Here is a 25,643-nt window from a genome sequence, read left to right on the forward strand (position 1 = left end):
CCATCACACCAGCTCCCCAGGGACCTGGCCAGACCAGCTGGAGGGGCCCGGTAACTTGGCCACCTTGGCGGGCAGCCCAGGGGGCCGGGCTCAGCCTCTGCTCAGGAAACCTGGCACACACACACACACACACACACACACACACACACACACACACACCAAAAAAAAAAAAAAAAAATCCCTCATTCCCAGCTCAGCCAATCACAAAAAACAGACTTTATTGAAGTATTTAGCACTGAACCCCACACAATTCCAGCTCTGTAACTGAGGACACAGCCACTTGTTAATGGCACCAGGTGTTATACAGGACCAATAAGTTAATGTAAATGACGCTTAGGTGTGGAGGGCCAGTGCTCAGCTGTCTCCTGGCTCAGACCAAGGCGCTCTGGGCTCCAGTGAGGACACTGAGAGGCCAGGGAAACCAACATGTCCTGGAGAAAGGGGCTTAGAGACAAACCGGAAAAGCACAGCATCCAAGCAGGGTATTCACGCATAGGGGGCAGAGTAGGCCCAAAAGGTGGGGATTGCTGATGCGGTAAGAGCACAGTGAGAGAAATGCCAGGTGCATCCCTTCAGCCTCCTGCATCCTCCCCCAGGTTCCTTTGATGGGCCATCCTGGGTCTTCCTGTGGCACCCTTGTGCAATCGGCTACATCGTTTTCTTTCCAGTAGGGAGAACTGTGCCTCTTCTAGGTCAGACACCAGAGTTCTTGGAACCTTCTGCTATATTCACAGTTTGTTCCAGTCCAGGTAACATGGGGGCAGAGAGTTCTGCACAGGTGAAGTCAGAACTCAGCTCTCCCTACCTCTCCTATCCTCAACTCAGTTGCTTTCTCATTGAAGCAGGTCCCCTGACCTGGAAGCAAAGAAGGCTCTAGGATGAGAACCCAGGGACAGCTGGGTGGTCTTAGCAGCAGCAGCTTCCAGACTTGCTCCAGTCGCTGCAGCTGGGACAATTAATGAATGCCCTCAAAGAAAATTCAGCATCTCGTCAGCCCTTGGGAGTGAGTATGTCCATGTTTGTATAAATAAGCACCTTCTCAGAGCAGAAGCATAGCTGGTGGGGGGAGTAGGAACTGTGACTCCCTCTCCCAACCAGAACATGCCACAAAAGTGGTGCCTTTCCAAAACCACTTGTAAAGTATTGGTTTTTGGGACTGTGATGAAAAAATGTTAGAAGGGCCAGGTGCGGTGGCTTATGCCTGCAATCCCAGCACTTTGAGAGGCCAAGGCAGGTGGATCACTTGAGGTCAGGAGTTCGAGATCAGCCTGGCCAACATGATGAAACCCCATCTCTATTAAAAATACGAACATTAGCCAGGCATGGTGGCGCTTGCCTGTAATCCCAGCTACTCGGAAGGCTGAGGCAGGAGATTCGCTTGAACCCGGGAGATGGGGGTTGCAGTGAGCCGAAATCTTGCTACTGCATTCCAGCCTGGGCGACAGAGTGAGACTCCATCTCAAAAACAAACAAAATGTTAGAAGGAGCAGTGGGGCTGCAAGCCCTTGAGATGCCCAGAGGTGGCTGTCAAAGGGTGGCTGCTGTCCACTAACCACCAGCATGGACCAGCCCCCAGCCGGACCCCCTGAAGCTACAAACTGTGATGCCACTGACTCAAAGCTCAGAGGTCTGGGAGCCCACAGGGCATAGACAGGGTATAGTGACTGGGTCCCTAAAGAGGATTTATGGGGTCAGGAAAATAGCAGGGTCTAGCAAGACAATACACCACTGGGATATACTGACCTATGACCTACCACTTGGTGTGTGCATCACAGAGCACATTAGAAAGGGGGAAGGGATTCTCCCCCAGCCCAGGCTGGGGTACCCAGAGACCTGGGAAATGGGGGAGAGTCATGTGCATGAGTATGTACCATGTCCAGCCTCCAGCAATAGTGGGACAGGAGGGCCAGAGGCAGTTCCCCAGGGAAGTTCTTAGAACCAGAGCACAGAACGTTGGAGAACTCCCAAGGTGGCCCACTCTGCTTCACTCGTCCCCTGCCACTTGTCTTGCATAAGGAGATAGAGGTTGTCAGTCAGACAGGCAAGGCCTTAAGTCCAGTAGGCCAAACTCTGGGGGATAAAGCATAATCATATCACAGGGGTCTTGAGGACAATCCACATATATAAATCCTTAGGTCAGGGCTTCTGAAAAAAGTCGTGTAAAAAAAAAATAATAAAAGGTCTCAGCTCCAGGTCATCGGCCTGCGATGGGGATGGGGGAGCTGAAAGAGGCACTCAGGGGTGGGGGGTCTCAGCCCAGCCCCTCTGTGAAACAGTCTTTTCCAGCGTGGGGCGCAGAGTTACACCTGGCTGATGATTTCTCCTTTTTCAGGTACAAAGACTTGCACAGGGGCCCCGTCAGGCGATCTCCGCAGCACACACACTGTGGGCACCTGCCAGGGTCAGGAAGAAAGGAGAGGTGGGTAAATGAACCAGGCAGAAAAGCGGGGTCAGCAGGCACAGTTACACCATCCTTATCCCTTAGGGACACTGACCAGCAGAAGTGGCAGCAGCAGCAGCAGGCCCTGGCACTCAGCCCCTTCCTCCCAGGAGGCTCTCTGTCCCTCAGGGACCCCCTTTACACATTTTCCTCCAGGTTCCTTTGGGGTGTGATAGGCGCCCTGACCTCCTCCTCCCCCGCCTTTCCTGGGCTCACTTCTCATCACCCTCCCTGTCTGGCAGGTTGGGATGGGCTGGGTCTATCCAGCCAAGGACAGGCCCAAGCGCGCAGGAAGGGAAAAGCACGTCAGCTGGAGGGCGCGGCCTGGGACTGGGGCCAGGGTACTGCCAGGCCCAGGATGCCAGCTGCAGTCCAAAGAACCGTGGGTGGGGGAGGGACATGCAGCTGGGCCTGCTGGGAATCTGGGGTCTCAAAGAAGCAGCTTGTTGGTAACTTCTGGAGCACATCCCCTGCAGAGCCCTCCGTACCAGGGAGAAAGAATAAAGAAAGGATTCCTGTGTGTGGCTCTCCACTTCCAGAATGAAGAAATAGGGGCCAAGGAAACCAAGGCTGCCACCCTACCCAGTGTCAGGGTCCTGTATCCTATACACTACCCTCCAGCCTGCTCCCTGGCCTCTGCGGCCCCAGATGATAATAATATCACATATCTAGTGCTTACCATGCATTGCTCTAATCATTTCAGCCTCTTGGCAGCTCTATGAGATAGGTACCCTACTACTCCCATTTCACAGAGGAGGAAACACTAGGTCCAAAGGGGTTAAGTAACTTGCCCAATCATACACCTCGTAAGTGGCAGAACTGGGATTTGAACCTAGTAGTCTAGCTTGAGGGTGGGTGCTCTTAACTCTGATGCCACCCTTCTTCTCGGCTTAGTGCTGAGGAGGGGTGTCAGGGAGGACGCTGATGCCCAGAAAATCACAGGTTCTGGCTTCTGCAACTCGTTTCCTACTCTCCCTTTGTCCTAGACCTTCAAATGGAAATTGGAGGGGCTGATTTGGACTGGACTTTTGATTATGAGGAGGCTTGTCTGCTTTGTGCATCATCATTTAGGGAGGGAAAAAGTCTCAGCTATCTTCGGGGATCATATCCACCAGTATATATGCTCTTGAGCTAGGCATGGCAGGCAAAATTAGGAGATGCCCCAGCGAAGCCAAGAGTGCCTTCCAGAGCCAAGAGGAAATGATTTTTTGGTCTGTTCTTCCTAGATGGGGATTACCCGGCCACTAGGTTTCTGCTTTGATGCCTCTCTACCCCTGGACATGCTAGAATTGCAGCCCCTCCCCAGCAAGACAGCCCTCCCGCCTGGCCCCGGGGTCCCTCCAGAGCAGCCGTACCTGTGCCCGGGGTCCCAGGGCTCGCCCGAAGCCCTCTCTCCCGAGAGGCAGGCTCCTGACCCGGAAAGCTCCTTGGCGGTCCAGTGAGTGGGGGCGGGTGCTCCGGAGGCGTGCACGCTCGTGCCACCACTTGAGCTCCTCGGACACGGCAGCCTTGCTGAGCCCCCGGCCTGCCGGGCTGTCCTTCAGTGAGGGCGTCCGCACGATGCGGCTGCGGGAGGGCACCAGCCGCTGGCAGCGCAGGGGAGTGGCCTCCTCCTCGTAAGCAGGGCCCGGGGCTGCTCGGCACAGCTCCCACTCGCCAGGCGGCAGGGGGCTCTCAGCCACCACCACGTACCGCCCCGCCGGGAAGTAGCCAGGGGGCAGCAGTAGCTTGGGGTGGTGGGCGACCAGCTCTCTGCTGCCTGCTGGGACCCAGGCCCCGCGGTGACGATGGTTCTTGGGAGGGGAGAGAGGCTGCAGAAAGGAGATGTCGGGGCTGCTGCTGCCCGGCAAAGTGGGGTGGGAGATGCTGGAGACGTCAGAGCCACTGTCTTCTGAGCAGGAGTGGCAGGCGGCGTGGGGCAGCGGGGGCTTGGTCGCGGGAAAGCAGGAATCTGGCACTGTCACCGTGTAGTGAGTGGGGCGGCGGCGGGGAAAGGCGCTGCGACCTCGGCCCTCGGGACCCGCCCGGAAGGAATCCACCCTGAAGAGGGAAAGAGAGGCATTCTGAGTGTGGGGGCAGAAACTCCACACTGGGGTTGGGGCGGGAGGTGGAGTTAAAACAGGTGAGTCCTGCTCTACCTCAAGGCCCAAGCATGGCCCTCGTGCAAGGGTCTTAGGTCAAACCTCCCAAAGCAAACCAACAAACCCTCTGCTGGGCTGCGTGGGTGCAATGCATTCCCTCACTGTGTGCACATGTGTTCCTGCTGCATTCACAAGCTTGTGATTCGTGTAAAGTGTGCTACATCAAGTAGCACATTAAGTACTTTTTTTAAAGTACTACATTAGGTACTTTCAGCTTAGGTACACCGTGTCCAGTGGCAGATCATCCACAGCATCTGTTCGGTAGGCATTGCCAGGTACCTGACTTGAACGTGTAAAAGCTGTCATGTGGTACCCAGAGCAGTTACATGCAGCCCAAGACCGGCAGGGGCTGAAATCCAGCCTTCACTTCACTCTACTAATGCACCCAGGTATGGGGCTGTGTCTGCCTTTTCCTAATTTGCACAAAGGCATGGTTTGTAAAATGGCCCTGGTAGCATGTAAAATATAAAATCTATTGCTGTGTGGTGGCGGACGCCTGTAATCCTAGCTACTCAGGTGGCTGAGGCAGGATAATTGCTTGAACCTGAGAGGTGGAGGTTGCAGTGAGCAAAGATTGCACCACTGTACTCCAGCCTGGATGACAGAGCAAGACTCTGCCTCAAAAAAAATTTAAAAATTAAACAAAATCCATTGCTTTACTTGAGAGCAGTTGTCCCAAGCTGCCCCCAGTTCAGTGCTGCCTGACCAGCAAATTTAAGCTGACGGAGAATTCAGCAGTGCTTTCATGGTGCCCCGTCACCATATGGTATGGCCAATACTGCCTGTCAACGCTTAGCCATTTAAACTATTACCAAGTAGCAGATGACTTAGAAAGTAACATACAGTCAATTCTCATTATTTGCAGATTCAGTATTTGTAATTTTCCTAGTTGCTAAACTTTATTTTTAATCCCCAAAGCAATATACACAGTGCTTTCATGGTCATTCTTGGACACTGCAGAAAAGTGACAAATTTGAGTCTCTTTAAGTTCTGAGGTTAAACGAGGCCATGTTCTGCCCTCATGTTTCAGTTCTCATGCTGTAAGGACACAGTGTCCTTTTTGTGGCATATTTATGTACTGTGTGTGTTTTTGCTTTGATTGGTGATTCTGCTGTTTAAAATGCCCCCAAATACAGTGCTGAAGTGCTGTCTACTGTTCCTCCCTAAGGCATACTGGGAAAAGGCTGTGGTGTGCCTTATGGAGAAAATATGTGTGCTAGGTAAGCTTCATCTGGATATGAGTTACAGTGCTGTTGGCCATGAGTTAATGAATCAACAACCCATATTAAGTAAGGTGTCCTTAAGCAGAAACTCAATAACACAAGGTTATATATTAATCAGTTGATGCAAAATGTCGTGACCAAAAGCTCACGGGAACCTAACCCTATATTTCCCCAGGGGCAAGGGTTCAGTATTTGCTAATTCAGGATTTGCGTCAATTTTACTTTATAGAACATAACTACCACAAATAATGAGAATCAACTGTGCATCAATTGAAAAAGTGAATTGCCTATTGTCAGTGACCAATAATAATCTACCAGCACAAGGAAACATGGCAAGGGTAGAAAATTTGAATCAAGTTATGCAAAAAGACAAAACTAGAGTATTTGGAAGAAAACAACTTGCTTCATGCAAGGCCTTTGGCTTTGCGGGGTGCAGTGCATTCTCTGTCGAGAGGCACCCCAAGAAGAGATCCTAAGAGAAGTCAAGGCACTAGCCATGTGTCACCCAGGGTTGTCCCACCTGTGTCCTGGGAGCTCCCATCCTCCAACGATAAGCTCTGAGTGGGTCCCCCCTCTCTGGGGAAGCTGTCTCTTACCTCAGAGACTGCGACTGGCCCCTCCTCCCCTGCATCTCAGGGGTGGCTGGGGCACTGGTGCGGCCCTGCCACTGGCCAGGAACACCACGGATGGGAACCACGTGGTAGGAGGCAGGCTCCAGAAGCCACAGGCTGGAGGCACTGGGCCCATCCTGTGGTGTGGTGACTGGGCTGCTGCAAAAGGATGAGAGACAGGTCAGTGGCAGGAACGCCTCCATTCAGGGGCTCAAGAGTTGCAGAAGAATGGGGATGCAGTGGAAGGGGCTCCCAAAGTTAGTGGGGCAAACTGCCAGCACCCTTGGGGAACTACCAAGTCTCATGCCTCCATCCCACGACTGCAGGAGCTCTCTCCTCCACCTTTCCGCTTTTCCATCTGCCCAGCCTATAGCCATCCCCAGCATAGCTCCCACCGACTCCCAGCCCTGCCCTTCTCCCTTCCCCCGATCCTGACCTGGACTCGCTCCAGGGCTCAGAAGACTTCCTGGGCTTCTCATAGGGGTGGTCCAGGCTGGTCTCCTTCCAGGGGCTGTTCTGGACTGGAACCCGTTCTGGGCCCCCAGGCTCAGGTCCTGTTGGCTGCAGACCCTCGAGGGTTTGGGGTGGGAGAGGCCGAGAAGGTGGGGTTGGGGACTCTGGAGGAGGTTTTGGCACTTGGGATTCCTCTGCAGGAGTAAAAGAAACCTGGTAAGGCCAGAGGCTGGGGGAACCGGCCCAACAAGAACCTCCACAAACCACAGCCCATGCCTTGCTCTCCCTCCCATGCTGGCTTTTGCAGCTGCTCCAGGCCATGGCTCCAGCCCTAGATGCTCAAACGTGTTTTCTTCTCCTTTAGGACTTACTCCTTCCCACACAGCCCTATTTTATGCCTTCCTCCTTTAAGAAGCCTCCCAGATTGACTCTCTTGGGCTTACAGTGCTCCACTTTCTAACCTTTGTTCCTGGTACCATGTCTGCAGTTATCTTTTGTTTACCTATTTTTCTTGTTCCTGCCATGCCCATATGGCCTATTTCCTTATTGGCTTGGGCACTCCCCTGGGCAGGACTGTAACAGCTTCTCGATCCACCTTGACCCTGGCATCCTCATGGTTTGTACACAGGGTTCTTAATCTATAGACTTGTATTTCCTTCCCCAGTGCTCCCTTCTTTTAAAAAACAGCAATGATTGTGGGCAGATTGCTCTTTGGCTCTGACTGGTGCATCTTGAAATCACACCCAAGGGTGAAGGAGGGATATCTGGGGTTGATCAGCTCTCTTGGAGTTCACCTTTCCTTTCCCTGTAAAAATAATGAGCTTCCAGAATAGGAGATGATCAGCACATTCCCCACCTTCAACTGAGCATGTGCAAGGACACGTGGAAATTGACATGAAGTCCAAGCGGAAACCCTAAGCCTGGCACCCTAGCCTTCACTCCCACTTAAATTCCACACCAGCAAACTGCCCAAACCCCATGGTCTTGCAGTAGGAGTCCAGCCTTGACAATAGTCCCCCAAACATCCTTCTCACCTTCCTCCAGGAGGAGCCCATCTGACAGGGAGCTGTCATCAGAGGCACTGAGCTCTGGGAAAGACAAAGGGGAGAGAAGAGAAGGAAGTGAAGAAAGGAACAAACAGATATGAGTAACCAGCAGTGCTGAGCAGCTCCCCCAGGACAGCATCGGTTATGAGGAAATACCCTCTGTGTGCTAAATACACATTGGGAGTGATTTTTTTTTTTTTTTTTAAGATACAGGGTCTTACCCTGTTGCCCAGGCTGGAGTGCAGTGGTGTGATCATGGCTCACTGCAGCCTTGACCTCCCAGGCTCAAGGGATCCTCCTACCTCAGCCTCACAAGTAGCTGAGACCACAGGGGCATGACAGCACACCCAGCTAAATTATTTTATTTTTTGTAGAGAAGAGGTCTTGCTGTCTTGCCCAGGCTGATCTTGAACTCCTAGGCTCAAGTGATCATCCCGCCTTGGCCTCCCAAAGTGCTGGGATTATAGGCGTGAGCCACTGCGCCTGGCCTGGCTGTAAATTTACTACATGGAAGTAGAAAAAAATAGAAGGCAGAGCTAGGAGACAGGAAATCTGATTTTAATCCTGACTCTGATATTAGCTATGCAACCTTGAATAAACCATTTCAATGCTCTAGACCTCAGTTTCCCCACCTGTCAAAAAAAAAAAGAAAAAGGGTGTCCTCTGGCAGGGCTTCTTGGCAGTGGAAAGGAAAGACAAAGGGTCATTTTGGAAGGCCCTTAGGATAAAAAGAATTTCATGGCCGGGCACGGTGGTTCATGCCTGTAATCCCAGCATTTTAGGAGGCCAAGGCACCAGAACTCCTGGTTTAAGCCCAGGAGTTCAAGACCCACCTGGGTAAGATGGTGAAATCTGGTCTCTACAAAAAATATGAAAATTAGCCAGGCATGATGGTGCGTGCCTGTAGTCCCAGCTACTTGGGAACCTGAGATGGGAAGATCACTTGAGCCTGGGAGTCAAGTCTGCTCCAGCCTGGGCAACAGAGTGAGACTCTGTCTCAAATAAAAAAAAAGGGAATTTCACTCTAACTTTTGTATAATCATCTCACATCACAAATACAATTCAAAGATCCCAATGTGAGACCTCCTGCGTTACCAACAACAAGAGGAACGCAAGGTAGGAATTTGAATTTAAGATAAGGTCTGGCCAGCTGGCCCCAGGGAAGGTTCTTCAGCTGGTGATCTGGCAAGTCACCTGAAGGAAATTCAGTGTGACTTTTCTGCATGGCATAGCAGCACTTGTTACCTAAGAAATCAGAGGGAACTCATTTTTGCTATTGCTTTTGAAGAAACTTAAGCCTTCGGAATTTTTTTTTTTTTTTTTTTTTTTTTTTTTTTTTGAGATGGAGTCTCATTCTCTTACCCAGGCTGGAGTGCAGTGGTGTGATCTCGACTCACTGCAACCTCCACCTCCCAGGTTCAAGCAATTCTCCTGCCTCAGCCTCCCCAGTAGCTGGGATTACAGGCATCCACCACTATGCCTGGCTAATTTTTGTATTTTTAGTAGAGACGGGGTTTTGCCAGGTTGGCCAGGCTGGTCTCGAACCCCTGACCTCAGGTGATCCACCCACCTCGGCCTCCCAAAGTGCTAGGATTACAGGCGTGAGCCACCACGCCTGGCCAGGCCTTCAGATCTTGTGAATAAGCCTAAAGTGACCTGGGTGGAACTCACGAAACATTTTCAACTGTGTTTGAGAATGAAGATGAGGAAAAAGTAATAATTGCTAATGTTTCTACTGTGCCAATACATTTCTAAATGTAGCATTTTATATATATTAATTCGGGTAATTCTCATAACAACCACGTAAGGTAGATATTATCATCTGCAAGTGACAGTTGAGGAAACCACGTCTCAGAGGAGTTGAGTAACGTGGTTTAGGTTGTACATTCAACAAAGGTGGTTGAGTCAGAATTCACACCCAGACAGTCTGACTGGAGTCTGCTCTTAACCACAACCCTTTATGGGCTCTCCCCTGTGAGCTTGCATCTCAAATGCATGGGCATTGCCCAGGAAGTTTCAAAAAAAAGTAAAAAGTTCCAACCATGTTGAAATCCCTTACAACAGAGGTGAGCAAACTATGGCCCAGGGGTCAAATCCAGTTCAATAGCTGCTTTTATAAATAAATGTTTATTGGAACACTGCTATGAATTTGTTTATGTAATGTCTGGCTGTTTTAGCACTGAAGGAGCAGAGTTGAACAGTTGTGAAAAAGACTAAACAGCCCACAAAGCCTAAAATATGTACTATCTGGCTCTTTATGGAAAAGTTTGTTAACCTTTGCTCCACAACATTTTTTTTTAAAGATGGGGTGTTACAATGTTGCCTAGGCTGGAGTGCAGTGGCCCAATCACAGCTCATTGCAGGCTTACCTCCTGAGCTCAATCAATCTCCCACCTCAGACTCCTGAGTAGCTGGGACTACAGGTGTCCACAACCATGCCTATCCAATTTTTTTATTTTAGTTATTTGTAGAGACAGGGTCTCCCTGTGTGGTCCAGGCAGGTCTCATACTCCTGGGCTCAAGAGATCCTCCTGCCTTGGCCTCCCAAAGTGCTGGGATTACAAGCTTGAGCCACCATGCCCAGCCTGCTCGGCAATTTAATGAAAAAAACTTTACCCAGAGCAGGCGGTAGATTTGTAGGACATACGGTGCCAGGAGCTGGGCTTGACTCCTGAGTAGTCAGCCAGCCCGTGCTTTGCTTGGCTCACAAGTAGCCTTTGCTTTAGGGTTCAATTAAAGAGGCCCCCTCTTACTGAATTCTGGTCTCCTGCCTTTGATCTTTTATAAAAACCTTAGGAATAAAGATTTTTATTGGGCCAGGCACACCTGTAATCTTAGCTACTCCAGAGGCTGAGGCAGGAGGATTGCTTAAGACCAGGAGTTTGAGACCAGCCTGGGCAATATAGCAAGATGCCATCTCTAAAATAGTTTTTTTGTTTTGTTTTGTTTTGTTTTAATTTGCTGGGTGTGGTGGCACGTGACTGTAGTCCCAGCTACTAGAGGCTGAGGAAGGAAGATCACTTGAGCCCAAGAGTTCACGGCTGCAGTGAGGTATGATCACACCACTGCACTCCAGCCTGAGCAACAGAACAAGACCCTGTCTCTAAAAAGATTGGAAAAAAAAGATTCAGGTTTCTGAGAGCTGCTCACTATCTCAGCAACTGTCCCAACCCTGCCCTAGCTCAACGTTCCCCTGCCCCGCAGCAGCATCACAGGACACCCCAGGCAGAGGGGTAACGGTGGAGATGACACTCACAAATGCTGAGCCTCCCCCAAGGCTATGCTGTACAACACGGTTGCCACTAGCCGCCTGTGGCTATTTTCATTAAAACTAAATAAAGTCAGTTCCTCAGTCACACTAGGCACAGTTCAAATGCTCCACAGCCACATGCAGCAAGTGGCTACTGTATTGGACAGCACAGATACAGAACACTTCCATCATCTCAGAAATGCTATGAGAGGCCAGGCGCAGTGGCTCACGCCTGTAATTCCACCACTTGGGAGGCCGAGGTGGGAGGATCCCTTGAGGTCAGGAGTTCGAGACTAGCTTGGACAATTTGGTGAAACCCCATCTCTACTAAAAATACAAAAATTAGCTGGGCGTGGCAGCACACATCTGCAGTCCCAGCTACTCAGGAGGCTGAGGCAGAAGAATCGCTTGAACCCGGTAGGTGGAGGTTGCAGTGAGCTGAGATGGCTCCACTGCACTCCAGCCTGGATGACAGAGCAAGACTCTGTCTCAGAAAAAAAAAAAAAGGAAAGAAAAAAGAAATGCTATGAGGATGTGGCTAATGGCTGGTGTTGTTGATCAACAGATGCATCCAGAGCACCTATTACATCGCACAGGTGGGTGCTGGGTGGCCCTCATGGGGTTCACTCTAGTAAATGAGTGAAACACCTGACTGCTCCCTGCCACTGCAAAGTATGGCTGGTGACTCTCACCTAGCACAGTTACTTTCCCAAACTAAATTACCCTTGTATGGAGCCCAAGGGGGCAGGGTGGTTTTTTGTTTGGGTTTTTGGTTTGTTTGCTTTTTTCCCCTTTTTTTTTTTGAGACAGAGTTTCGCTCTTGTCACCCAGGCTGGAGTGCAATGATGCAATCTCAGCTCACCGCAACCTCCACCTCCTGGGTTCAAGTGATTCTCCTGCCTCAGCCTCCCAAGTAGCTGGGATTACAGGCATGCACCACCATGCCTGGCTAATTTTGTATTTTTAGTAGAGATGGGGTTTCTCCATGTTGGTCAGACTGGTCTTAAACTCCCAACCTCAAGTGAGCCAGCCAACCTCGGCCTCCCAAAGTGCTGGGATTACAGGTGTGAGCCACTGCACCTGGCCTCCTGTTTTTTTTTGTTTTTTTTGTTTTTGAGACGAAGTCTCACTCTTTGCCAGGCTGGAGTGCAGTGGCACGATCTCGGCTCACTGCAACCTCCACCTCCCGGGTTCAAGCAATTCTCCTGGCTCAGCCTCCCGAGTAGCTGGGACTACAGACATGCGCCACCATGCCCGGCTAATTTTTGTATTTTTAGTAGAGATGGGGTTTCACTATGTTGGCCAGGCTGGTCTTGAACTCCTAACCTCATGATCCGCCCACCTCAGCCTCCAAAAGTGTTGGGATTACAGGCATGAGCCACCGTATCCGGCCTTCCCTTTTTAATTCAAAACACCTCAGCTACTAATAATTCTGTTTTACTTCGTTCTTTCTAGGAGGGCTCGGCTGAGCAGAGGAGCCCCAAAACAGAAATTACTTGTCTAGAACTGATCCCTTCTGTGCTCTCACGACAGGACTTTAGATCCCAGGGCCTGAAGTTGGCCAGTGGGGTCTTGATTCCTGATGTGGGAAAGTCAGCAGCTACACCAGTTGTCTCCTCTCCACAGCTCTGTCTTCACCTGGACTGAGTGCTCCAAGGTTTCAGAACCTCATCCTCCTGCCTCCCACAGAGCCCCAGACCAGTCCTGGCCTGCTCCCGACTCCCAATAAGAAGCATTATGGGTCACAATGGCAGCATCAGGGTGACACTCCCCTGCCACCCATCATGGGCAGAAGCTCCCAGCAATGGCAGCCCCGGTGGGCAGGGGAGGCTGCTGAGCAGTGTGAGGCTGGACCGGGGAGCAGGAGGCGCTGCAACCAATGGGCATATCTCACCACCCTGACCTCTCCCTGCAGGCACAGAGCAAGTTGGACCTTAGGGGCTTCCATGTCCAATTCAGCAGCTACCTTTCAAGGTTGCTGTCAAGTCCTGGGATCCCTGGTGAGAGTGGAGTAAGGTTGTAGAACTTGTCTTCCATTAGAGCCTCAGAGACTGGGAGTGTTGTTCTGCGGCCAAGCCAGAACCACTGGAACCAGAGAGAGGTCTGGCCATTTTCCCTGGGGCAGCCCCACTATCTTCTGAGTTTACTGGGTGAACTGTCACATGGAGGCACCTCCTCCTTTATCACCTACTCTTGGCTGCGGGAGGTGACGTGGGTGGTGTCTGGTCACGCACTTTCTACCCTAAATTAGAGGCCATGGATGGGAGCAGGGACTTCTGAGACCTGTGCTGAGATAACCCCCTGCCTGAGGCATGGGCCCCGGGGCACAGGGACTAGCAAGGGCCTTCCAGCTTCCCCGTGACTGCTCCCAGGCTGAGGGGTAGACTTGGCGAAAAGCTAACACGATATGCAGGGATGGGAGCCTGAGAATGTGAATGAAGGCTGAGACCTCTGAATCCAATTCTGTTGCAGGGCCACGGCCTCATTCCCTCCTGGTTCCCTCTGAGGCAGCCAGGGAGGTCTGGGTCCCATGTGAGAGATGGGGGGCAGAGCTGAGTCATGGGCCTGCTGCGGTGGGGTTTGGAATGGAGAGATGCAAGTCCTGACCTGATAGGCTGGCCTTGGGTCAGGACAAAGGAAAACAGTCACACCTGAGGGCTCAGAACCACCTGTTGGAAGCTAACCTGTGGTGGACACACTGATGTGATGTGGCAGGCCCTGGGCATCAACAACTCACTAGGTGCCCCCACGGCCACCAGCCTCTGGGCCAAGGAGCTCAGGGATTGAACTACAGACACAAGGAGAGCAGAGAACAGACATGGAAGGATCCCAGCCTTGACCAGGGTGGTTGTAGATACTTAAGGGGCTGTGGGGTGTGACACCAGTGCTGCTGGATTTCAACCTGAACATCTCCTAAGTAGCTGTGGGCCCCTGAAACAATTCAGTGATCAGTAACACATAGCAATGGTCAAACCCTTTGCTGCCTAACTCAGGCCAGGGGACTACACATCAACTCAGAGCCTCGGGCTCACGGGAGCCTCACACTACCCTGATCGAGAGACTCCATCACCCTGTGGGCCTGGAGGGCAGCAGGGCCAGCCTGGGCTACCCAGTTAAATACACCTCGGATTCAGCTCAGGGTCAGCTGAGAATTATCTCTGTGTAGGAAGTCTCTCGAAGGTAGTGTATTTTGAGGAGGATACGGAAGGAGAGAGTAGGGTGTTTTCTAAGGAGACGGAGGAGAGGGCCTCACAGGATGGGGAAGCCTTGCTGGGGTTGGAGAGAATCAGGATGGGATGGAGCTGAACCCAAGAATCAGCTTTACCCAGCTGAAGCCGAATGCAAAGGCAGTGGCACGGGGCTGTGCACCCACCATCCCTCAAAAGCTCATTTAAGGAGCATGGCCCAAGGGCCCTCAGGGCAGCCGGCTCACCTCGGCCCAGGGGGAGAGCAGCAGCCGGAGGTGGCTCGCTGTTGCGCCTCCGCTCAACCAGGCAGCGCTGGAGCTCCTGCAGCTTCTTCTCCTCCTGCAGCATGGAGTGCTTCCGCTGCCGCCGAGCCTGCCTGCTGAGGTTCTCCTCCAGGCACAGCCGACGGGCTGCCTCTGTGATCTGCAGCTGCAGGGCCAGCTGGCGCTCCAGGCTGCTTAGGGGGTCCTGAGAGAGGGGGCAGGAGTGAGGCAGGGAGATTGGGGGCCCAGAGTGTAGACAGCGGCCCTGACACAGTGCTCTAGGTCCCAGTCCTAAGCCCTGAAGACAGAAGAGAGGCAGACAGCAGCACCAATGGACGGACGTGGAGCAGAGGGTGGAGGGGTGGGAGGAGCTGAAAAGCAAACCTGTCAGCCTGAAAAGCTGGCATGGGCACCCACCCACCAGCCCGCCTGCTGAACCGGGCAGGGTGGGAACCCAAGTGGGACACTTTCCCTCCTGACCCCAAAGGGTGGGGCAGGCTGGCCCATGGGAAACTGCTGCCATTGACGCCACGGGGGAAGGGCACCCAGGGCCTGACTGCCCCCACCTGCTCCTGAGAAAGGAGGACAGCCCTAGGGGCCTGAGTAACCTGTCTGAGCAGGCTATTGCCCGCTGGGTTGGTGGCTGGCGCTCTTAACTGATCTTCTGCCCAATGGGGTCAAACCCATTGTCCTCCCTTGAGCTCCCAGCTCTCGGTTCCATGGCGGCGCCCCTTCTCCACAGCCATTTGGGCTACATATTCATGGTGCCCCTCACCAACAGGCAGCCAAGCACCCTCACTGGGTGTGAAAGGGTGGAAGGGAACCTGCCAGGGTACTGAGCTGAGGTGTGGTGTCTCAGTGATCAGCTTTGGGGATCGAGGGGTACTGGCAGCTTCCTGAGGTTCCTCACCTCTCTGTGCAAGGCCCAGTCATCCAGTTTGTAAGCCGCTCCGATCCTGCGGCGAACCTTGGGAGCCTTTTCCCCTGGTTTGAGGGGATACTCTGCTGGCAAAGTGCCCGTCAGCTCCTGGGGAGGAAGCAGAGACCAGCCAGGTCCTCTCCACTTGCCCAGTCTTGGCTCACTGGCCCCTGCACTGCATGTGCCTGCCTTCCACAGAAGCCCTGGTGGGACCACCCTCCACCCCACCCCATCCCATCCTCCACACTGTCTCTCCTGTCTTCAGACCCACTCTGCACTCCTCCCCTTTCCCTTCAGACCTCCTTCTGATCACTTCCTCCAGAGCTACACCGACCCGGGTTACAGCACTCATATGCACTTATGTCTATGCAGTCCTTCTGCAGCCCCTGATGAACTTTGTTCTCTGTGCCTGGGCCCCCCGCCTGGGTCTGACTCTTCTCCAACCAGCACAAGGTCAAACACTGCATCATGGGGACTCTGGGCCCCAGCCCCCAGCCTGATGTCCAGAATTCCCTCAAGAATGGGGCTCCCTCTCCCCAGCTCTCGCATTCCCACACGTGGCTCCACAGCTCCTCAGATGAACCTGATGCTTGTGTGTGCTGGCTGGGGCCTCACCGCTTCCCGAAGGCAGAGTCTCCTCAGCTCCTCCAGGCAGGCCTCCAGCCTCGCCTCCAGGGCCCTCTGCTGCTTGTGCACTGCATGGGTCAGCTCCTTCATTGGAGAGACCGGGCTGTCAGGGCCTGCAAGGGTGGGGGGCACATGCTCAGGGAGGCTGAAGATGGAAGCCTCCTCTGTTACTTGTTGACCACCCCTAGGGGAATGCACATGCACACACACACACACACACACACACATCTCATGCCTGCCCACAAATTGCAGGCTGGCTGCTGTGGCCTGTGTCACAGCCACAAAACACCACATCACTTGGCTGCACAAATGTTACAGCTCAGAAGGGAGGGTCGTCTCACCAGGTGACCTATTCGGGGGAGTGCAGGGGAGGGAGTTCTGCCCATGCAGTCCTCCCCCCACTCCTCCTCCGTTCTTCTTCCTCTTTTCCTTCTTCTTCTTCCTCTCTCTCTCTCTCCCTCTCCCCACTAACCCTCTCTCTTGCACACACACATAAGCCTCTTCTTTCTTGTCCTCTGTCAAGACTAGGCCAGACTAGGCCCACACGTCTGGCCAGAGAGGCAGGACCTTCACATTGGCCAGATGATATATTTTTTTTTGAGATGGAGTCTTGCCCTGTCGCCCAGGCTGGAGTGCAATGCCGCGATCTCGGCTCACTGCAACCTCTCCCTCCCGGGTTCAAGCGATTCTCCTGCCTCAGCCTCCCAAATAGCTGGGACTACGTGGTAGCCAGGATGGTCTGGATCTCCTGACCTTGTGATCCGCCCGCCTTGGCCTCCCAAAGTGCTGGGATTACAGGCGTGAGCCACCATGCCTGGCTGAGATTTTTCAACTTCTCAACTGGGGCTAAAGTTGAACACTGCAGATCCCTCTTCCAGATAGAACCAAAACTCCAAACAAGTTTTCTCCAGGAAGGAAAATTCCACATGTCCCTGAGGCTCCAGCCCTTCCAGAACCTCCCCCTCCTCCCAGCAAAGGCCTCTCCCTCTCCTTCCTCTCAGCCCTTGGGAGTCTCAGCCGGGCCAGCCCTAGCGCCTGGGGACTCAGGACTCAGGAGTCAGGGCTGGGGACCAGGGACTAGGGCAGGGGAATTTCCCTGAACACTCACCAGACTGCAGGATGATGCCGCTGTCGGTGTCGCTGACCTCATCCTTACTCTCCATGGTGGATTTCTGGAAGGAGAGGGCACAGAGCAGGGAGGGGGGACACCGTGACCAGCCTGGGCCAGGTTGTGTAGGTAGCCTGGAGTTTCCCCAGCTTTAAAGAGAAAAGAGAACAATAACAAAAAAGCTAGATATGAACCATTTTGGTCACAAAAAGCTTAATAGATGCTTGAGAGCAGGGGAGTGGAAGGGAGGACTGTGCTTCAGGAACCATCTAGGGTGGGAGATTCTGGCAGTGGGGGTGCTGACTGAGAGAAGAGGCTGTGGGCCTTACCAGCAAACCCTGTTCTCAGTGGGCTCTCAGGGGCCCAGCCTAGCTCCCCTCTGGGCCAAAGTCCTCTAGGCCTAAGGGGGTCGACAGCTGTGGTAGCCACAAGAGCTGCTCGACTGGGGAGAAGGGCAAGAAGGAAAAGAGCAGAGACAGGATAAAAAGGAAGGGGACAAAAAAATGGGATGGGATGACAAAGAAAGGAGGAAGGGGGCCCAGCATGGTGGCTCACACCTGTAATCTCAGCATTTCTGGAGACCAAGGCAGAAGGATTGCTTGAGCCCAGGAGTTCAAGACCAGCCTGGACAACATAGATCCCATCTCTCCAAAAATGAAAATTAGCCGGGCATGGTGGTGTGCACCTGTAGTCCCAGCTACTCAGGAGGCTGAGGCAGGAGGATTGCCTGAGCCTGGATAAGTCAAGGCTGCAGTGAGCCGTGTTCACACCATTGCACTCCAGCCTGGACAACAGAGAGACCCCTTCTCCAAAAAACAGAAAGAGGAAGGGGAAGACGTCTTTATGGGACACAGCTATCCTCAACCCAAGAACCCAGGAGGTGTGAGGCATGTCCTACTGCCCCAGTGGCCGAGGGCACTTCAAGAAGTGGGCAGGCACATGGCCAAGGCCCCTGGTCTGGGGCCTCCAAAGCCCAGGACGCCCACTCTCTGAATTGGCGCACTGGACTCTGAACTTCACATCTGCAGATATGTGCAGCCACTGTATGCCAGAGAGCTGTCCCAAAGCCCTCAAACAACTTTCAAGCCATCAGTTACTCCTAGGAGACCCTTGAAGGGGAATCAGCCTGGATCCCCTACACCCCACAGCCAGGGGAGACCCAGGGCTGTGTCTGTCAGGGTTGCCAAGAGTTGACAGGTGAGGGGCAAGCAGTGACTAGAGCAGAAGCTGCGCAAGGAGAGAAAGGAGATCACCTGCTCCTCTGCCTGCTTCGGGGTGGAGAACACTTGGGTGGTACAGGTGCCATCCCATTGTGTCGGCTCAGCTAGAGACCAGTCACCCAGATAACACCTGTGCCCACCCCCCCTCTCCCTTCTCACCAACCCACACCCCTAGTTGGGGTCCCAGCTGGCCAAGGCCTGGCAGCTGCTGGCTGCAGTAGGGGTGGGAGGGGTGGGCGGAGCCCGTGCAGGCAGTCCGGTCTGGAAAGAGAGCCCAGCCACCTCCTCACTGAGTCAGCCCATTGAGCAAGAGTCCAAAAGTCCTTCCGAGTTTCTGTCTGGAGCCTATCCTGCCTCCTCAGAGCGCGGGGCCGCAGGGTGGGGGAGGTGAGCTCCACCCCTCCACAGGCAGCCAACACAACAGAAAAGTCGGCCTTGGGAAAGCTGGTAACAAAGCAAGGCCAACAGGGAGAGGGGACTGCTGTCAGCCAGGTCCCCGGTGATACCTCTCCACCCATCAAGATGATAAGAGCAGGACGATCAAGAACTTTTATAGACCTACATAAACAACACAGCAACCACAGGCAGCAACAATCAAACACAAAGCCCTGAAAGCAACATGTACCTTGCACTTTGGAATTTCAATTATTCAAGGAAGTCTAGAGAATGCATGGGAGAATTATTTTTTTTTAACTTTATGGGAGGCCTTTGCAAACATGCCAAAGTTCTGAAAGATTGGCCATATATTCTGGAACCCCACCCCGCAGGATACTTAGGACGACTATTAGCTCTGCACTGTCCATCTGTCCCAAACTCTATCCCTCGTAGAGATAAGAACAGGACAGATGAGCAGGCAGCTCACCCCCACCCCTTCCCACCCACCCTAGCCATCCTCCCACCCTCCCCAGAAGCCAAGGGCAGGGTGCAGCCAGAGCTAGGAAGCAAGGTGGTCTCAGCTAGCACGCTGAGTGTGTCTCCTTTGGACAGGGGAGGAAGTAATGTGGGAGGGGAAGCCATTAATTAGTCATGCTTGCTAATTAATTATTAACCACTAAGTAGTTGCCTTGTAAAGTTGGGCCAACTCAGCCCCTGCTTCTCAGGGGCTCTGAGACTGTTGCAGAGGAGTGGGGACTTACAGGGACAGAGGGGTACCTTAGCACGCCTCCTGTCTCCGCCAGCTTCCCCTTCTCCCAGCTCAGCCCAGTCTCTCACTGCCAGCGTCAAAGGGGAGGCACTGATCTTCCCAGTGGTCCCTGGCTGATGCTGGGTCCTCTCTGGGATGACTTGCCGCCCCAGGTAGAGCAAAGAGAACAGCGTCAGATGCCCAGAGCCCGGCTGTGGGCTCAAGGCTTGGTTCTGCTGCAGTCTGTGCTACCTTGGGGAAGTCACCAGGCCTCCCCGGGCTTCCTTTCCTCCTGTGCACAATAAAGACTGCACAGTGTCTAAAGCCTTTCCAGGCCTCCGGTCTGAATCTCGGCCTCTTGGTCAATGTCAGGCCAAGAAGGAAACTCGCACAGCCATGTAGCAGACCCCCACATCTGCCTCTGCCGAGACCGCCCTCCACAGCTGTAGGGAACCTGCCCCAGAGTCCACAGGTGAGAGCGAGGGCACCACCCCCACCCAGGAGGCTACGAGTCTTAAATGTCTAAGGCATTGCTCTTAGATAAAGGCAGTTCAGGTAACATCCCCACCCCCTCCCCAACACAGGGATCCCTCCTGGGCCTCTTCAAGCCCCAGTACTGGGCCCTAAAAAGCAGCCCACCCAGCTGAATAATGTCCCCAGAAAAAGGCAGAGGAGACCAGAAGGGGCACAGAGAGAGGGAGGGAAACTCCAGAGCACCTTCCCTCAGGCCGGGCCATGGGGGATCCTCCTCCATCCCAAGTGTGTCCCCCAAAGCCAGGTCTCAGGCCAGCCTGTCCCAGCTCATCTCTGCTTGCCTTCCCTCTGGTGGAAACTAAGGCCTGGGCAACCACAGGAACAGGCTCCTGTCCAAGCCCACCAGCACCCCTCTGTCATCCCTACACCCCAGACATAGGCTGGTGGGGGTGGGGGTCGGAGGGGGGTGATGGCCACTGCTTGGGCTCCTCCACTCCCAGGCCAGCCTGCTCTCAGCCCCAAAGACCCATTCCACCTACCCCGCCCTCACCTGCTTCTGGGCTTTAGTCCAGGAGTTTGAGAAACAGCCCCTGCTTCCAGTCAGGGGGCTCAGGGCCCTCGCATGTCACCTCAGGGTCTCCCAAGGCCACAGGCCTGTGCTCTCTCTCCAGCCAACGGGGCTGCTGGCCGTCCGTCCGTCTCGGCTCACCTGCCTGCCTTGCCGTCCCTCCCAGGCTGCTGGGCCAGGGGAACCAGGTTACTTGTTATGACTTGAGTCAGAGGGGAGGAGCAGGTGAGCAAGTCCTTCCCTGAACTAATCCCGTGCAACTGGTGCCAGCAGGCAGCTCCTGGGCCTCTGCACTTCCGGGGGGCAGGAGGGTAGCAGGGAAAAAGGGGCTCCCATGGAGGAATCCCCAAAGAAGGCAACAACAAGGGTCATGTCTTCATGGCCTCAAGAGACCTTAGTACAACATTCTGAGCTGTGAGGTACCTGCGTACCCTCCTGTCCTGACCCTGGCTCTCCCTGCCTTCCTTTGACCTCAGTTTCTCTTTCCAGAAATTGAGGCCTGTTAAGCACCCCAGAAGCAGGGTGAAATGTCCACTGTCCATGGAAAAAACAAGCAGGACATTTACAAACTGACAGGGATGGGTCACTGCTCTTCCCCACATACCGAAATGGAGACCAAGGCCTGGGTTTTATCTCTCCTGAGTGAGGATTTTAAAACCTCAGGCAAAGCAGCTGGAATTCCAATATGCAGAAGTTCTAGAATCCTAGAGAGAGAGGATCAGGCTGTTCTTTATATCCCAGACATTGTCCCCCAGGGGTATCAAGGCCATCACTTCTCTGTTTATTATTTACATCCATCCCCCAGCAACGCATGTTCATGGGGCACTGACAGGCACTGACCTGAGCCCAAGTCCTGTTCCCTACTCCACAGGAGGTCCACTGTGACGCCAGACCCTAAGCCCACTCCCCAAATGCAAGGAACCAGAGACCAAAATGGAACTTATTTCCTATAAAACATAAGCCTCAAGGTCTCCCATCCCACTGACCCCCCAAGCAAATGGGAAACTGGAATCTAGCCTATTTCACAGGGGGAAGCAAAGCTAAGGTTGACTGTTGCCTGGCCTGTCCCCAGCAGGCTGCACCCCTCAAGTCTTCATCTTACCACCTCCCTTTCCCCCTACTCTCTGATCTTCCCACCATTCCCCCCACCCAGATTCCAGTGCCTCAATGTATGTCCGGATTGCTTCCCCTCCCCCAGCCCCTAAAAAGCCCTGTCCCCACTCCCTACCCCCAAGTGCAGGGATGACAGAGGAAGTTTGCTTTCACCAGGCATCTCCTGTGGAGCGGAACTCATGGGGCTGGAGTCCGCCAGCATCCCCCACTGCTCCGGTACACACACCCAGCACACCTTCACATTCCTGCACACACCCTTTTTCCAAACAATGCTAGCCCCAGAGTGCTCCAGGCTGACCACCTCATTTTCTGCCCAGGCTGAGGCCGAGGGGCCCTAACAGGGGACAGTTCCTCCTCACCCCACCCCATTGGGAGTTTGTTCTCTGGGTCTCCCAAATAGCCTGCAGCCCTGCCCTTCCCCAGTCCTCCGTGACACACAGTCCCTCCCCATAGAGGCTTGGCATTTTCTTACAAAGTCAAACAGAGAGGGGTTGACTCTGGGCATAAGCGGCCCTTCCTCCACCTTGCCCACCCCCAGCTCCAGGTGGGGGTTGGTGGAAGTTTCTACCAGCTGTGAATTGGCTCACAGTTCACATTTCTTAATGCATAAAATAAAATTAAGAAGATCACTAAAAAAGTCAATTATATGAAATAAAGTTCTAAAAATATAAAAACATAGCAATATATATGCTTCTTTATTAACATTAAGCAGGGTATAGCAGTGGGTAATTTCACACAAGGGCTGAGTGTAAACAATATTTCAAGATTGCTGTGACTGTGGTGTGATATGAAACTGTGAATTCTATTAATGGCAAAGTCACAGGTACTGCCAATGCTACTGTGATTTGTTGTCTTCATAACTAAAGGTGATGTTAAAATCTGTTAAAGGTTGGTGAAAAACAATGATGTCTTTTTTTGCCTCACCTAGTTTACACACCCTCTGAATTCTATCTACAGATGCCTAATGCCAATGAACCCAGTGAAGAATCCCTGCCCTCAGGTAATCCACCATCTCTGACTTCAAGGGAGGTTAGTACAGATGCTCAATCTCACTGTTTGCATTGATCCTTTGGAATTCTCAAAAACGCCCTGCTCCCCCAAATTCACGCTCAATATTTCCCAACCTTGCAGAATCTGAGGTTTGGAAAGGAGCTGGCAAACCAAACCTCCTGCCAAGAACCCCGGGGAGCCATCCTTGGAGCTCTCTGATGGCCATGTCATTCAATTCAAAATACCAATGGGGGAGGTGGGCACTCCAGAGGCCAGCTGGGAATCTGAAACAGCTCCCCACTCCAGCCAGGCCGGGGAGTCAGGGGACTGATGCCCCAGCCCCAAACCCCAGAGCACGGTCCAGACCACCAGTTGGTGAGGAAGTGGTATTTCCTTGCAAAGCATTATAGTACTTGGAATCTGATCTTTGCAGAGAAGAGCCCTTCCCCAGGGAAGAGAAACTGGACCTCTTTAGTGTTTTCGTTTCCTAAGGAAAAGTCTCGAATCAGAAAACTCTTCCCCAGCGCTGTAGCCATCCACTCTCCATTTTTTTAAAAAAAAGTTCCTTCTTTTAGGGTCTTCTGATAACACCAGATTGGAAGTTCTTTACAGCAAGGGCCTCGTCCTACCATCTTCACATCCCCAACAGCCCCCAGCAAAGTAGTCTCAGGCACTGCTAAAATCTTACTTCATGAATTAAGGAATCAATGGCCAGCGCTAGAGACAACAGTGAAAAAAGGAAGAAGTGAAATAGCCCGGGATCCTCCAGGCAAGAGGGGTGGGAGATGGTTCCTTCACTGTTTTCTTACTCGCATCTGCTCCCTGCTCACTAGGAAAGGTGTTCGCCTGCACTAAGCAAAGGTGGAGTGGGCTGGGACAGGGGAACTCCAAGCCAGCTTGGAATGCGCCCTGAAATGAGACCTCTAGGCTTTCTCTAAAAAGCCCCTTTGTCCTGTCCACCCTGCTCCCCTCCCCCACTGCGCCCTCCACATCCAGGCTGGCCCGAGACTTTGCTCCTTTTGTCTGGCTGCTTTCTGGCTTCCCGGAACCTGGCCAGGAAGATCCACAGGCACGAAGAAGGTCGAAGGAGAAAGGTTGAGGGGCTGGAAATGTGCATTTTTGATAGGAACTCAGAATTCCTGCCCCTTTGAAAAAATTACCCCATTCCCTGTAGGGCACCCTCCGCAAAGGCTGAAGACCATGGGTTCAGGGGCCCGATCCCCCGCCCCAGTTCACCCGCGCTGGGTGCCGCGAAGTTTTCCCGCTTACCTGTCCCATGGAGTTCTGGCGCCGCCCGCCTGCCCCTGCGCCCTCCACTCCAGGCTCGCAGCTTCAGGACCTGTTTGTCCGGGCCATCTTCCCTCCCCCCGAGCCTCCCCGCGGCCTGCCCTCCCCGGAGGTATTTCATTTAACTTCGGCATTTGCAGCATCCCAAATGTTAAAGATCCCAAGACATCTGTCCCCTGGGGCATACCAAGGCCCAGAGGAAAGAGGGGAAGACTCAAGAAGGGACTGGAGAGTCCGATCCAAGAGTCGGGACGGGGCCGCACGCGGGAGTGACGAGGTACCCGCAGGGGTGAGCGAGCTGCGGGAGCAGCCGCTCGAGGGGCGAGGCTGTCCCCTTTGCCCCGCTTTCGGACGCCCTTGCGGTGGGACACCCCCGGCGCCGCCAGTTTCCGCAGCCCAGGCGGGACGAAGCTTCTCTCTTGGTCCCAGTGCCGCCTTTCATTCGCGCGCTCCGGCCTGGCTGGGGCCAGATTTCATTCCTGGAGACCCCCAAGTGGAAGAATGAAAGGAGCCTGCGGAAGGGCGCTGCCCGGACCCTGTCCTTCCCGCAGGCGCCCTCCCCCTCGCTGTGCGGCGCTGCGGGCCGCGGAGCCCGAGCGTGCGGGTAACGCGGGGATGGCCGCCCCTCCCCAGCCCCGGCCCCGGCCCACTCCCACTCCTCCCGCCGGGCCCGCTGGCTGAACTCGGGCGGGCTGAAGGGAAGGAGCACCCTCCCGGCGAGCGCCTCCTGCTGCCCGCTGCGAGCTGCTGTGTCCCCGTTCATCCATTCACTCACTTCCCGGTTTTCACTTGTTCAATAAACATTTATTGAGCACCTACTAGTGCCCAGCACGATGGATCAAAGCTCAAGCCCCATTCCCTGGAAGATTCTCCAATCTAGACGAGTGATGAAGCAGCACAGTACCTGAAGTAAGGGCTAAGACCCCGGGCTAGGAGAGGGAAGGCTGACCCAGGCTGAGCCTCGGCAAAACTTGGCCAGAGGAAGCAATACCAGAAGATAAGAGGGGGACAACCAGCAGTGACAGGTGTACAAAAGCATAGCAGCAAGGGAGCACAGCGGGTTCCAGGGGCTGCAGGGAGGTTAGGGTTTGGGATGAGGAAGGAGTAAAGGGAAAGAACGTGGAAGAGAGACAAGGCTAATTCGTCAGTCAGGGGCTCATCCAGAAGCAGGGCAGCCAGGCGCAGAGGCTCACGCTTATAATCCCAGCACTTTGGGAGGCCCAGGCCAGAGGATCGCCTGAGGTCAGGAGTTGGAGATCAGCCTGGGCAACATCGTGAAAACCCGTCTCTACCAAAAAATAAAGAAATTGGCCAGGAGTGGTGGCACGCACCTGTAGTCTTAGCTGCTTGGGAGGCTGAGGTGGGAAGATCACTTGAGCAGGGAGGCGGAAGTTGCAGTGAGCCGATATCCCGAGACTGCACTCCGGCCTGGGAGGCAGGGCAAGACCCTGTCTCAAAAAAACAAAAAACAAAAAAAAAACAAAAAACCACAACGAACGGCCAGGCGCGGTGGCTCAAGCTTGTAATCCCAGCACTTTCGGAGGCCAAGGCGGACGGATCACCTGAGGTCAGGAGTTCAAGAACGGCCTGGGCAACATG

General features: G+C 53.6%; 1 protein-coding gene across 1 annotated transcript; it reads right to left on the minus strand.

The window, feature by feature from the left end:
• Positions 1 to 187: 187 nt before the first annotated feature.
• Positions 188 to 24,515, minus strand: INAVA (innate immunity activator). The gene is made up of 10 exons (XM_032136993.2): positions 24,027 to 24,515; positions 17,270 to 17,418; positions 16,150 to 16,274; positions 15,526 to 15,642; positions 14,598 to 14,820; positions 7,903 to 7,956; positions 6,852 to 7,062; positions 6,401 to 6,574; positions 3,796 to 4,480; positions 188 to 2,393 (listed from the first exon to the last, which is right to left on the minus strand). The coding sequence occupies exons 1-10, from the start codon at positions 24,227 to 24,229 to the stop codon at positions 2,301 to 2,303; spliced, it is 2,034 nt and encodes a 677-aa protein (XP_031992884.2). The 5' UTR covers positions 24,230 to 24,515; the 3' UTR covers positions 188 to 2,300.
• Between the last annotated feature and the right edge of the window lie 1,128 nt (positions 24,516 to 25,643).

The sequence above is a fragment of the Hylobates moloch genome, unplaced genomic scaffold, assembly GCF_009828535.3.
Source record: "Hylobates moloch isolate HMO894 unplaced genomic scaffold, HMol_V3 SCAFFOLD_18, whole genome shotgun sequence".
NCBI lineage: Eukaryota > Metazoa > Chordata > Mammalia > Primates > Hylobatidae > Hylobates > Hylobates moloch.